General features: G+C 51.0%; 1 protein-coding gene across 1 annotated transcript in view; it reads right to left on the bottom strand.

Moving 5' to 3' along the window:
• Nucleotides 1-8,443, bottom strand: part of LOC149341534 (uncharacterized) — a 50,184-nt gene extending 41,741 nt beyond the window's left edge. Inside the window, exons 1-2 of the mRNA XM_089542763.1 lie at nucleotides 8,435-8,443; nucleotides 5,614-6,888 (exon numbers count right to left, since the gene is read on the bottom strand). Of these exons, the coding sequence (XP_089398889.1) occupies nucleotides 5,614-6,888; nucleotides 8,435-8,443 (1,284 nt within the window). The remainder of the gene's footprint in view (nucleotides 1-5,613; nucleotides 6,889-8,434) is intronic.
• Nucleotides 8,444-13,152: the final 4,709 nt, after the last annotated feature.

The raw sequence follows: 13,152 nt of genomic DNA, 5'->3' as shown, positions 1-13,152 counted from the left end.
GACCAGCCAAAGAGCCTCGCTTGGTCAGCTACGCACAATGTAGTTGCTCAGAAGAACAGTGGCAGTCGGGAAATTGATGTGATAATCTGCGGCACAGAGCGTCGTTGTCTGCCACCTGACAGCGACTGTGGCGCTCCAAGCCAGAGCGCGGCGTTAGATGAAAAGCGCGATGCCGCGCAGATTTTCCTTGCAACCCAGATAGGCGTAGGCGCAGCGCAAAAAGGTAGTCCTCCAGAAAGCAGTCGCGCGCTGAAAGTGGCAACTGCAAGTTCTATTGTAAGCGAGGAATGCGCCTCAGCGCTGCCTCGAAACAATGATCAGCTCAACGATCAGGGAACGACAGCCGCTCGCGACCAAACACCCGAAAATGAGTTATGCTCCACTGAAACCAGCGTTTCTTTGCCCATTGCCAGCGTCGCGATCGAGAGCCCGCTCGAGGTGCGTCTGACCGGTGCAGCCGTCTCCCAAAACCTGCCTAAGCAGCATCCCTCGATTTTCTCTAATCGCTTGGATATGCTGCCCCAAGAAAAAGGCCTTTGTTTTGGAGATAACGCTGCGCAAGTCCTCACCATTTCGAAGGCTCGTGAGGTCGCGGCGCCAGCAGAGCACGTGGTTGAAGAGGGCAAACCTCAACCTGTAAGCCCGAAGCCTGTAAATTCTCACGGTGATGAGCTAGAGCAGGCTTTGTTACCAACAGACGATGAGACGAACGCCGGCGATTTAAACTGTGACGGCTCCGCGCTACCTAATGACGAGCCAGCCCAGGACTTACTCACTTCTAGCACAGGGGTAAAGAGCACCGATAGTAGTGCAAGCTATAGTGAGTCTTCCAAATCAGGCACGAGTGATGAGCTGGAGCTAGGTGAGGAATTGAATTCCAATCTAGTGTTGCCCAACTCAGATGGCTTTCTCGAACTCCTTCGTGTGGACAGAGAAACGTTCACCGCTGAGCAAGAGAAAGACCAGACTCTACGAAACTTGAGTCACCAAAGTGACAGAGGTGTGTCACGGAAGAACAAACCTTTCCAGCTCCGTTCTGGCCTGCTGTACCGCCAGTATAAGGATAGGAAAGGTATCCAACACGACCATCTTACTGCCCGCGTCGCGATCGAGAGCCCGCTCGAGCTGCGTCTGACCAAGGCAGCGGTCTCCCAAAACCTGCCTATGCAGTATCCCTCGATTTTAGCAAAACGCTTGGATATGCTGCCCAAAGAAAAAGGCCTTTGTTTTGGAGATGATGCTGCGCAGGTCCTTACCATTTCGAAGGCTCCAGGATTCGCAGCGCCAGCAGAGCACGCGGGTGAAGAGGGCAAACGTGGCCCTGTAGGCCTTATAAACTCTCACGGTAGTGAGCCAGAGCAGGCTAGATCACAAACGGACAAAGAGGCGAACGCCGACGACTTAACCTGTGACGGTTCCGCAATGGCTAGTGACGCGCCCCGCAAACCAACAGCGAGGGTTTCCACAGAGCGGCAGCGTATAGAGGTGGCCAAACGGGGAATGTTAATGAAGGGGAAAGTGCGCCTCATGTTGACTGCTGCACAGAAAACCGGACAACCGGTTACCCGCCCCAATTTGGCACCTCAGCGCTCAAGAGTTCGCACGCGCCGCTTGAAGGGAACACAAGCTAAGGGGACGCAACGCGCGAACCCAATCCGAGAGAGGCAGATTCGCTGGCACGGCATTCGCACTCGTTCGCTCCCTTCTCGCATTCTGCTTTCTGAGCGTCAGCTAAACTTCAGAACCGCGAGACTTGGACGAAGAACAGTGCAGGGTCCCAAGCGGAGGTTCCTAGCCTTGTGTAATTTTGCACCTGCTAGAGTAGCTATCGGACCGCGGCCGCGCAGGGGGCGGCTGAAAAATAGGAACCAGTAAATTCCCTGAGTCGCACCGCTGTTTGCGGGCAGATTCGAGGAATAATCTGTTCTTGAGTTGAATGCTTGTCTCTTTTTGTTCATTTAACTCGCCTGTACAGAAATGCAAGCTGAAATTCCTAGCATTATGCAATGTCTCATCTGCTAAAGCAGCTGTCGGACCACGGCCGCGCAAGGGGCGGATATGACGCATAATCTCATGTTGAGCTTAATGCTTGTTTTTTGTCTTTTGTTCTTTACACTCTCCTATGCGAAATGAGAGCGAAATTTCGGAGCTTGGCATTGCGGGACTCAGTTCACATGCGTTGCCGAAAGGTGCGAGTAATGGCAACGCTGATGGCCTCAGCCGAAGCTTTCCCGTGTAATGCCCTCTCCTGACTCCCCAGATGTTATTCCGCTATGCAAATTTGTATTTTCTTTTTTGCTTTAGCGGGAATCATTTTTTTTTCTCTGTTTTGTATGTATGTTCAGCAGCTCCACCTTCCCTTTGTGCTCTCACGGGCGGTGGCTTTCTGTGACATAAACCGTGCTAGGGCGCCCCCCCAAAATTTTAGGAAATTTTTCCCTTTTGACTAATCAAGCTCTGTGTATTCTGGTTTGGTCAAACTTGGAAACTTTCGGAGGAGGACGTAAATTTCACGCGACAGCTCATTTTTTCTAAACAGACTTTGTCGACCGAAAACAGCTTGGCAGTTCTTAAAGTCGGTTTGGCGCTTTCTGCTGGTTGGGCTGTGTACCTTGCTGGTTGAGCTCGTTACAGCTGTCAACGAAGCAGGAAGAACCTTTGGGCCCAGCTGTGACCAAAAGCCGAACGGACACAACTCCAGGTCTCTGCGCGCAGCAGCGTTGGCTGCAACCACTACGAGACCTCTTCGGGCGGCGGACGTGCTGTTGTAACCGTACTTCGGACCACGTGGGCCCGATCAAGCCGCTACCGTGAACATTCATCGAGGCCTGCTGTTGTAACCGTAATTCGGACCACGTGGGCCCGATCAAGCCGCTATCGTGAACATTCATCGAGGCCTGCTGTTGTAGCCGTACTTCGGACCACGTGGCCCGATCAAACAGCTACCGTGAACAATCACCAAGGTCGACAACCCCGCGACGACCATGGGAAGTGGGATGTTTGGAATGCCCCTCCGAGCCTCAGCGGATTAGTGTAGCAAGAATGTCGAGGGCCATTGTCAGCAGAAACCCCAGCGACCACAGCGGAGATGACCACTATAGCGGCGACGAAGGCAGGCGAGGCCCAGGAGCTTTTGTCCGAGCAACCACCGTGAATGCGGAGGCGACTTGGCGGCGCCGGTCACGCTGGCGGATAATTGAAGAATTCTGTGTCCCCGACTCGCGTTCTGGGAAATCGGCGGGGAGGCAAGTTCATTCCCCTGCTGGAAGACTTCGGGAGGTTCCTTTCCCGCTGGGCTGGTTGAGTCAGCATTCTCCCCCTCTCATCGACCCAGCTGCGTTAGAGTGGAAAAACCCGCACCTGCCCAGCCGTGGGTGGTAACAAGAACGTCCCCTTCGGTCCATCCGATTGGACAGTGCTCGTCGACCATTATTCCCCAGCCAGGGATCTGGGGAAACCGAACGATATTTAACTCGGCCGTGAGTGTGGCCGAAAGAAGCCTGCTAGCTCCTGTCGACTACGGTTGACGAAGACGTTGCCCTTCCACTGAGAGCCATTCTCAGCCCCGCTCTATGTAAATAATGTAAATATGTGAATACAGTTTTTTTCTTCACTTCCCCTACTCCCCGTCTCCGGCCCACGTTCCTTCCTCCTTCGGCATTGCGGCGGTGCTCCTGGACCCGATGCCTGGTGGGACGCGCTTCTAGCATCGACAAATATATCAGTACTCAGGCCCAGGCGGGTCCTCCGTACGACAAAGATATCTGTCGCACAGAGTGTCCGCAAGTTGCGCCGTCGTACCTTGATACCCTTGCAGAGCCCGCCGGAGCTGCTTTTGCGTCTCCCCTCTCGTTTGAGAGGGGTCGATTAGACTGCGAAAGAGACGCCACGTCCCCTTCGAGCTCATCTGATGAGCTGCGGCGTCGCAGCGTGCTATCCAATTTGAATCTGAGAGTTCGGCAGCATACGCTGCAGCTTGCTCTGTGAGTTTGACTATGCGGTCGCGTAATTTGCGATTAGTTTTCTGCTTTTTCCACCGTTTAGTTAAGCTCCGGCGCGCCTCCCACAAATGCAGGAGGTGGGTGTCCACTGCGGGGATCTCTTCGGTGGTTTGTAGTGTTGTGACGTGTTGTTTCTGAATGTTGTATATGTGGTTAGCCCACTCCGCGTAGCCGCCGGAAAATAGTACGGGAGGGATAGTGTGATTTCGGAATTTGTGCCAATCGGTCAGCTTGGCCTGACCCCATTTTTTGCGCGCTGCCTTCGCCATGAGTGTAATCCTGAGAAGGAGGTGATCGCTGCCTAGAGAATCTCCCAAGTTCTCCCAAGCAGCCGCTCTAGCATTTTTGACGAGAGAAAGGTCTGGGCACGTGTCGCGGGTTACCGAATTCCCCACTCGGGTGGGATACGTCGGGTCCGTGAGCAACGTGAGGCTGAGGGTGGAGATGAGCTCCGCCAGCTTACGTCCTCTTGCCTGTTCGAAGTGGTAGCCCCAATGAAGGCTGGGTGCATTGAAGTCTCCAACGATCACTAGAGGCTCTTTGGCTGCCATTTTTATCGCGCGAAGGAAGATTTCATTAAAAGTTACGCGCGGCTTATGCGGAGGGCAGTATATGTTGAGGATATGTATTGACGGGTCGCGGCGTCTGAGAGGCAGTACCCGGACCATTGTATATTCTTGCTCGGTACTCAAGTCTAAGTCGACCTGAACCCCGGTGTAAGCCTTATTCACCAGGATGCATGTAGAGGGGCCCCCCTGAAAGGTGCTGTAGCCTGATAATTTAGCGTCTATGCCGGGCTCCTGCAGGGCAACGAGTGCCGGCATGTCACCTAGGGACTGCAGGTAGAGCTGGAAGTGTGACCGTTTTTTCCAAGCCCTGAAACCCCTGCAGTTCCATTGGATGATTTGGAATTTTTCAAGGTTTTTATCATTCCTATTAGATATGCTAGCCATCTTGTTCTATTTATTTACGGGGGAGCGGTCTAGCTATGGCCGGGAGCCAGCGCAACCCCAGCGAGGGGCCACACCGACCCAACAGCTGCCGAGCCTGAACCGTGTTCCTTCGCTGCCTGGAGGGAGGCTGTCTTACGTTTGAGGTTAGGGGAATCGGAGCTAGTGGCGTTCTGAATTTGGGTGCTGACCCAGGGCTGCACGGCTTTAAGGGCCGAGTCAGTGACCTGGGCCATAAGGTCGGGAAGTGCATGCGTAAAAGCTGCCTTGAACATGTCCTGGAAGGACTCGCGGACTGCTGACATGATTTGATTCGGGAGGGCCGCCACTTGCTCCTCCAGTTGCTCGGTTTGGCGCTGCAGTGCCTCTAGGCCGGCGATGCGACCAGCTGATCCAACTACCGTGTCCCCGCTCTGCCGCGAGACGCTAGTGAGGCAAGATGTTACGGATGATCCGTCATCCTCGTCATCTGGCTCAGCTTCTTGCATTGGTTCGGATGACCCGGCCTGTTTGGCCTCTAATTCCTGAATTTTGCGCGCTAGAATTTGGTTCTGGCGCCTGAGCTCCTCTACCTGCTGCTGTAGGGCGGTTTCGGTAGGGGAGGGACGGGTAGGGGAGGGACGGGTAGGGGGCCCAGAGACTGCCCTGCTCCAACTGCTCACCTGTGATTGGACGGGTGCCAAAGGCGGGAAGTCCCTGGCGTTGAGGACCGGGGGCACCGCCTGGGTCGCGGACTTGACAGGTTTCGATGTGCCGGGTTTGGCCTTGATTTCCTGATCGGCTGGCGCTTTCTTGGCCTTGGGCGGAGGAGCCTGCTTGGGCCCCGTCTTTGTCTTCGGTTTCGATCCGGATGGGGAGCTCGGTTTGATGGTTTTCCGGAACCGCCCAGCACAGCCAGGAGCTCCGGTAGGGTGGCCGCCTCCGCAGATGAGGCAGCTCGGAACACAGTCATGTTCCGCCAGGCCGTCAGGAGTGGCATCGGGAACCTGGACTCCGCAGCGTTTGCAGCGTCCCGGCTGCGGTCGCGGGCACGCATCGGCCCGATGGCCCACTGTACCACAGCGGTGGCATGCTGGCACTGTTTTATTGTACAGGCGAACAGGGAGCCGTTCGTAGCTGTACGACACCGTCCGTGGCACCTTGGTCCCCGCGAAGGTGATCACCGCAACCGGGGTTCCCCCTAGCTTGCGCACAGACACCACATTTTGTTCCGCACTGAGTTTTCTTTTAACGCTTTCAGACGTTTCGTCTGGCGAAACAGTCACGACGCCTCGACAGAACGCACCGGAGAGTTTAGGGTGTCCCCGGAGCGGTAGCTCGCGTTCCCCTACCGGCAGCACAATATCCCGGAGTAGCTTCTCCGCGGCTTCGACTGATTTCAGTGCACATACAAGGACGTTTTGGTCCCAAACGGGCCACACCGCAAGTCCAGCATTTGCGTCGTCCCCGAGGATGCTGCGGACTGCAGCGCCGGCTTGTCCAGGACCAAACGTTGCCTTGAGGTCGACCGTGTTTCTTGGTTTCAGCACCACAACGATGTCATCTTTTTCAATGCGCGGCGTGTTCTGCGGCCGCCACCGGAGTTGCTTGGAGCTCTTCGAGGCTGCGTTCAGCGCACTCGCGCCCTGCGTATGCGCAGAGCTAGCCGGTGCTGTTGCTGGGTGGCACCAGCACCACCGTCCCTCGATGCCGCTGCCGCGTTCTTCTTTCCGCGCCAGACGCGGACCATATCTTGTAGGTAGTCGTCCTCGGTTGGTAGAGGATCTTCGCCTTGAGTCGTATCCTCGGATTGATGGGTATCTATTGTTACGATCTGCAAGGACTGCGGGTCGTATCCGGTGACTTGATTTGGAGCCGCCAGAGCCGAGGGATCCCCGACCGGGGCCATCGCAGGCCCCGGCGTCGTTAGGCTTAGCACCACCGCGGCGTGACGAGAGCTTCAAATGACCGAAAAGTGGTCGAAAATTGGCCCCACCTTAACAAACGTGGTGTAGACGGGTGCCGCTGAGGTTCCTGGAGACGATAATACCAGGCTTGCAGGGGAAAAAGTTGGTGTATCGCAATCGATTGCGATTTGTCACGGAGCCGACGCGGTATGCGACCGCTCCCGTCACCGACGCTAGCGCCCCCCAGTAGCGGTAGTCACAGGTGTGCGCTGCATGCGTTGACATAGACAACGTTGTGCCAGAAACGCGGCGCTGAAGCCATAGGCCGTCGGCGTTCGTTGTGTTCGTTGGCGTTGGCGGTTTAGGTTTGGATTTATTGGGGTTTAACGTCCCGAAGCAACTCAGGCTATGAGGGACGTCCTAGTGAAGGGCGCTGACAGTGTTTTACACTACGACCATTTTAAAGAAAGGGATCATTTTAACGAAAAGAAGCCGTCTAATTCTGTGCCTCAATCTATCGAAAAGCTGAAGCAGCTGATGAGCTGCGCTCAAATTTCGCCTTAGAAAGTAACGTAATCGTCGGAAATTTTTTACAATATCGAAAACGCGATAACCCGTGGCGGTCTGGCTGGACGAAATTTGGCTTTTGCGACCAGTTACGTGCAGTGGTGGGGTGGCTTTGCCTGAATCCTTTCGAAAGCGCATGTATTTTCGCCCGACGCAGCCAGATTTTGTCCAGCTACAGGGACGAGGGTAATCACATTTTCAAAGATCGAAAGACTGATATGGCTATTACTAACGACTGGCTACAAATGTACTTTTCACGTATTTTAAAGAACGTTCAATATATTATTCGTAGCATACTTAGAAAGCATTCGTATTGAAGTTTAAGCATATGGACAAAAAATGCGAAATAAATATGAAATTAACACAATATGTTTGAAATGCATTTTAAGCACATCCACTTTTTCGCTAAGGAATATATATATATATATATATATATATATATATATATATATATATATCACACATGCCTTTTAACACGATTGTCCCCCGGTGGAAACGTATAAATGCGTTAAGTTTCTCATTGTGACGTTTTTCATGTTTTCGGTCGCTAAAAGATTACTCATTACAAGTCATTCATTCCGCTTTCTAATGAGTTATCTTTAAGTGATAAAATAATTTTACTTTATCGTCCCACTGATTATTCTCACAAAGTACAAAGAAGGCAAAATATTCCTCTATGCTACTTTGTTTCGCTCACTATTGGCTTCCTTCATATAATGTCATAACTACATTTTCCTTCCCCCTTATATATATATATATATATATATAAGCATGACGTCATCTAACATGTTGGCTTCGTTTATGTACGTCATAATGAGCCCCTCGTTACCCTCCGCTTTTTAACTCAATAGCTTAACAACAGCTTCAGACCACCGCCAAGATGAACGAGGGTGTAGCTGGTGAACTCTCTCTAGGTTAGGTTACATGAAACATAAATGCCCCCGAAAGCAGAAGAGCAGACAGCTGCCGTCGTAACCAGTTTGGTAAGGCACCATACGCGAAATTCGGGCGCCATGGGTTCAGATCCCACCAGCGGCATGTTGATGTTTTAAAGCGATAGCTCTACTAGATGACAATGTCGATCTCCTTGTCGGTGCGATCCTTGTCCTTGACTGACCTTCATAAGTCACAGCAACAGAATCACTTTATGCCAAACTACGCATAACACGGGGTAACCATGGCCCCCATGGTGACATGACCTTTGACCTTGACCTTAGCGCGGGTCATTTTCAAAAAGTGGCCCGCATCTCCCCAGACATTTGACCTTGCCCGATTTGTACCAAAATCAATGTCCAACGATAAATGAGCGTGCCCGATACGGTAAACCTCCAAATTTGGCCTGGGCCATTGCCATAATTTGACCTTGGCGATTTGGGAATGCTTTCAAACTGTAATAGGTTTAACTAAGTTAAAACCCTGTGGTGTACCGTGCCTACCAAATGTGCCCCCGCTGCCTTATATCCACCATGGTAGCTTGCCCTTTGATCCTTTGACCCGCGACCTTTGAAACTTCACCTTAAATAATTTTCTTCGAAATGGCGCTACTGTCAGGTCACTTCATGCGACGTCAACATGTGGCGCGTACGTAAACGCTGTGTAGCACCGCTTGCCTCACTAGCAATGGAAGAAGAGTCGGAACCGACTGTCTACCATGCCAAGGGCTATCGCTCGACCTTTGCATATAACCGTGGTTAAACCCTGCCTAACTTTTTCTTTTCCTTCCATGTCAATCGTCTTTCACCCATGAAATGATCACACTAGAAATTCGCTTAACACCACAAATATATTAAACAAAGGAACACTGTCCTATTCCTTGCTTTCAGTGGCTTTTAGCTTCATTCGTGTATGTCATAACGAGACCCTCACCTCATTTCACTACCTTTGTCTGCTTGATATATATATATATATATACATATATATATATATATATATATATATATATATATATATATATATATATATATATATATATATATATATATATATATATATATATATATATATATATATATATATATAGTAGTTGCAGGAGGTCTTGTCGTTCAATGGGCCAGGAAGACTTGTAGAAGAAGGGGTCACAACCTTGCAATTATCTTAATTTAATACCGACAGTTTCGGACGGAGGACCGTCCTTCCTCAGGGTATACACAAGAATATATATATATATATATATATATATATATGAAAGGAAAACAACTGATCATACTCTTTAGAAAGCACAGATTCTAAGTGTAGCTATAAAATACCTTTTTAGGGCACTACGCCTCCTCCAATGGCTATAGCACTTGCAATTCCGCTCTGCTTGTGCAATATTATTTGTCAAATTTGCCATTGGCGGATCTCAGAAAGATTTAAGCCTAAAAATATCCTTTAATTTCCCCATTTGTACTGGCAAAAGGGAGAACATTTGAATGAGGTACTGCAAGCATGTAAACAGTTTTTGACGACTCAGTTCACAAACGAACGTATAGGCAGATTAGCGAGCACGTTCAGTGTCGCAATAATTACAGTTTCAAAGAAAAGGTGAGCACAGAGCGTTGAGTTCGACCGCCGTGGAAAAAAAATGTACTCTGGGGTTTTTGCCCCCTTTTGTTCACCCCGTGCTTCACAAAACATGACTAGCTTGGTGCCGCTCTCCGGCATCAGCAAACATAACTGCCGTGTTTGTTCCTGTCCAACGCACCTTTTCAAACCTCTGAATCAAGGGCACTATGCCGGAAGGCCCGAGTTTGGCGCTCGCCCGAGTTTCATCCGAGTTTGCGATGACGGCAGTCAGTGAACGAAGATAGCGCGAAACGAGCGCAGGCAGCGGACAATAAAATGTAGAGATAAAGCCACGTAAAGGCGATACAAGCGCACCCTGCGCGCCTGTTTCACACTTCAAACACAATGCACTGCGCAATACCAGGCCGCAGCGCTACCTGAAGTTATCAGCGCCACGTCAGCAATCGCGAAATCGTGACTTCTCTGCTATCTATCTGCACACTCGCCGCTAGCTGTTTGACACGCCTTTTCGGGCGCGTCAAAGGCGTGTCTTCTCTTTCAGGCTCTATCTGTCTCTCCGTTTCCGAAGACGAACAGTGCGCACTAGGTGCACTCTTGTATCAATCCTTTCTCTTCTCTCGAATACGTTAAAAGGCAACAGATAATATTACGAACATTTTGTTCATTTCCAAATTTATTTTAAAATCTGAATCCAATGAAGCATTGTTTAAAAGCATAGCTTTAGGAAATTAACAATGATTTGACACTTTCTGCCGCTAGTGGCGATAGTGAGACCATTGCTTGCAGCGTGGCTTGCATACGAACTAGAGCGGCAGCCCACCGTGCCGAAAACGAGAGCTCCTGCGCTGACACGCCGCCGGTAGCGCTGCCTTCTACTGGAAAGACTGAGAAACTACTACACGCTGAATCTGTCTTATTTTTCGGCCATTGCGATAACATATTTTATTGTGTCCTATATCAAAATATAACAGTCATGCATCTTCTGGCTTGCATAATGCACAACAGCAAAACCTGAACTGCACTGCACCCCCCGCGTCACTGCTGCTCTCTGCAGTGACCTCAGGTGGAGTTCTCCGCTGCTACGGCCGCTGCTGCACCCCGCTATGGCCAACCATTGCTTTTAGTACGCTCTTGGCGAATCTCAGCGGTAGAAAATGGCCGTGCGAGCGGCTGTGATGTGGTGTGAGAAAGAAAATTGCTGTTTGGCTGTATTCAGTGATTCATTACGTATGCCTGTTGTGTGTGACGCCTCTTTAGTGCGCTGCGGATGCGAAGAGCGTGCTACCCAGCGACACAACTCATCCTATGTCATCAGACGCTGACTAAAAGCTGTGAAGGTGGTGGCGCGCGTATCTGCGTAGCATTTGTTTACGTCGGGCACTTCAAGGTTTTGCGGACTGGTTTTGTCACTAACGTCGATCGCCGTTGTATACCGTAGTGACATCGCAATAATATCGTTCGGGCAGATGAGGGATCCTGTTTGTAATAATGGAATCGGACTTATAACAGAGAAAGGTGTTACGGTTGTGAAGTACGCAGTGCTTGCGTGCTGGAAATTAAAAACTCTTTATTGCACTGGGTCTAGAGCAGCGACCGCTTGTCAATCCCGGATGTGTTTGACACATTGATGCTGAGCTTTATCACCGATGAAAGCACGGCCAAGCCAAACACCTGTGGTCCCATGTTGTTGGAGTAGGACGTGCTCCAAGCACCGTTTCGTCGTCGTGGTCCGTGTTTGACGCCTTGCAAGCAGGTGTGACGCGCCGTCAGCGTTGTGCTGTGTTTTTCGTGGTTGAAACAGGCTATAGTTTTGTCCAATCTTGGTATGCGAGCGAAGAAATCGGCGGCTGTTGGCACGTTGCGTGTCCTTCGCAGAGGTGCTTAGATTAATCGGCGGTGACGTCCGTTTTGCCTGTTATATTTCGATGGTCAACATCGTCGATGTCTGTCAGCAATCAGCACAGCCGCGCAGCATACCTGTAGCCGGCAGGGATGTTGGGAGTGGCCCACCCATAGCGCGTACGCCTATAATTTATGTACGGCGCGCCGGGGGCGTGAACAATGGTTTTGATTGACAGGTGAATTCGGAGCTAAACTCGTGAACGGTGAAGTGCCCCGAATTCATCTCGGGACTGTCATGGCGGCAGCAGCAGCAGCCTGGGTCATCGCTTCCTCTGACGGCAAATGTCAGTACGGCAGGCTGGACCCGTTTACTGCGATGGCCGACGACGAATTCCAGTGACATTTTCGCCTCTCCGATACATCGGTACGATGGTTATGTAAAGAGTTAGGTGATGACCCACGCCTGCGGAGAGTGTGTACCGGGCCTCATTCGCTTTCGGTCGAAGAGCAAGTCCTCTGCGCCCTCCGGTTGTTCGCGACCAGGAGCTTCCAGGGGAGCGTCGGCGCAGACCGCTTTATTGGACGCCACCAAAGCACTGTGAGCCGCTGTGTGAGGGACGTCTCCGAAGTGGTTACCGACGCGGCTGTGCAGAAGCGGTGGCTCGCTTTCCCCACGACTGCGGCCGAGCGTGCGTATGTTAAGGAGCGTTTCCTTCTGCGCCGCGGCATCACAGACGTCGTGGGATGCGTCGACGGGACCTACATTGGCGTAAAGGCCCCTTCGAAGTCCAGCCCTGACGTGGTGAAGGCCTACTATTTCACGAGGAAGGCACATTGTGTACTGAACACAATGGTTGTAAGAATCCTCGGTTTTTGCTTTCATGCATGTCACGGTTAATGGAATGTTCTCCCATTTATTAGTGATAGTGGTCCGTGTACTGTGCAGTGTCAGTGCATATTAAGGAACCCCATATGGTTGAAGTTATTGGCAGCCCTTCACCATGGCAAGCCTCATCGCTTGAGTTACTTTGGGCATTAAACCTCAAACACCGCTTCCGTTTATCAGTAACTGGGCAGTTTTACACACAGTGTAGATTATTTTTTTTTGTTTACCTCATGTTTGCGCACGTAATAGGTGCATGGATTTTTCCAGCTATTTCATGCATGCATTTTATTGGGTTTTTAAACGGAAGCGTTGGTGTCACTTGGCAGATTGCATTCTTACGCAATATTCATAATCGCAAGTCGCAATAAATGTTTCACTTTGGCTGAAGTGGAAAAGCTCCTGCCGGAAGCACTGGCGTCTCTAAGCCAAGAAAACTGCCAAAACTCTTGTGTTCATGTAGAGCAAGTTGAGGCTGAAGCATGGCAACGCGATATGATTGTTGACGCTGAAATTGA

Source organism: Amblyomma mixtum, chromosome 5 (genome assembly GCF_055824585.1).
Source record: "Amblyomma mixtum isolate Tamu chromosome 5, ASM5582458v1, whole genome shotgun sequence".
NCBI lineage: Eukaryota > Metazoa > Arthropoda > Arachnida > Ixodida > Ixodidae > Amblyomma > Amblyomma mixtum.
The sequence above is the reverse complement of the archived record's forward strand: the minus strand, read 5'-3'. Positions and strand labels throughout refer to the sequence as shown.